The 1,414-nt window shown below is 49.1% G+C and overlaps 1 protein-coding gene across 1 annotated transcript in view; it reads left to right on the forward strand.

Moving 5' to 3' along the window:
- ncoa3 (nuclear receptor coactivator 3) overlaps window positions 1–1,414 on the forward strand; it is a 70,394-nt gene that overhangs the window by 57,042 nt on the left and 11,938 nt on the right. Inside the window, exons 4-5 of the mRNA XM_025059163.1 lie at window positions 448–548; window positions 648–822. Coding sequence (XP_024914931.1) covers window positions 448–548; window positions 648–822 — 276 coding nt within the window. The remainder of the gene's footprint in view (window positions 1–447; window positions 549–647; window positions 823–1,414) is intronic.

Genomic DNA, 1,414 nt, shown 5'->3' on the forward strand with positions numbered 1-1,414 from the left:
GAAAACCATGCCGCCCCTCCCGCCCCTGCCCCCCCTTTCTCCCCCCCCCCCCCCCCCCCCCCTTCAACCTCAGCCTACCAGACAGTACCTCAGAGTCTGACACTGAATATAAAGCTCGAGGACGGCAGCTCCTTGCTCCACATGCTCCCAGCCCTCTCCTCCTCAGAGGAACCTGCCTCTGTTCGTCTCCCTCCACACCTGGACTTCTTCAATCCAAAAAAAAAGAAAAAAAAAAGAAAAGAAAGTGAGAAGTGAAGATTGAGATAGGCTGCCCCCTGCCGGTGAAACTAGAGTAGTGAGGTTTCTCAGGTGTCAGGTATCTGAACCTCCACTGTCACAGAATGACAAAGTGTTTGGTTGGTTTTTTTTCTGTCATGATTTCCACTCTGCTCTGACCACAGATTTCTTCTTCTTCTTCCTCTTCCTCTTCTTCTTCGTCTTCTTCAGGAAAAACCTCGTCCGCTGACGATGACGTTCAGAAGTCGGACGTGTCCTCAACAGGGCAGGGGGTTATTGACAAGGACCACTTGGGGCCACTCCTGCTGCAGGTCAGTGTCTCTGCCGTGAACTGGTGACATTTACTGAAGGTTTGAATCTCCGACCTGACGCCGTCTTCCTCTTCCTCTTCCTCTTCCTCTTCCTCTCAGGCTCTGGACGGCTTCCTGTTCGTCGTGAACCGCGAGGGTAGCATCGTGTTTGTGTCGGACAACGTGACGCAGTACCTGCAGTACAAGCAGGAGGAGCTCATCAACACCAGCGTGTACAACATTCTCCACGAGGACGACAGGGAGGAGTTTCACAAGAACCTGCCGACGACCACCAGTGAGCGCACACACACACACACACACACACACACTGACGAGGAGTAGGGGGGGCGGGGGCTGCTGCTCGTCCGCCGGGGCCCTAGGAATAAAACAAACTTTGAGGGGTTACAACAACGGTGCGCTCACGTCGACTTTTATTCCTGCTCCTCGGCTCGCTGGGTCAGAAATTAGCAGAGGCTCAGGGTTAAACAGCCAAGAAATGCATAGAATTTTTGAAATATTAGCTCAAAGCTAACACCCCCCCCACCCCCCGTTGTTGAAGGAACTACGTTGACACACATGCTGCTGTAAGTCCTTCAGAACTGAACTTTAATTCTCACTGACTGACAAATTAAATTCATCAATGGCCATTTAAAGAAAATAATAAAACTTTTTTAAAAAAGTATTTGCCCTGCTTGACTCATCCCATCACAATACGTCTATGCTCACCGAGGAGGGTGCGCCCCCCAGTATGAGGACCACTGGCTAAAATAAGAGCAATAGGCTAGCATAGATTTTAAACTTCAAATACAGTGCAAAAAAGTTATATAAATACATAATAAATACATTCGATTTCATCTTATTGACTGAAGTCTAGTACAGATAATACG

This window comes from Cynoglossus semilaevis, chromosome 10 (assembly GCF_000523025.1).
Source record: "Cynoglossus semilaevis isolate Cse_v1.0 chromosome 10, Cse_v1.0, whole genome shotgun sequence".
Lineage (NCBI taxonomy): Eukaryota > Metazoa > Chordata > Actinopteri > Pleuronectiformes > Cynoglossidae > Cynoglossus > Cynoglossus semilaevis.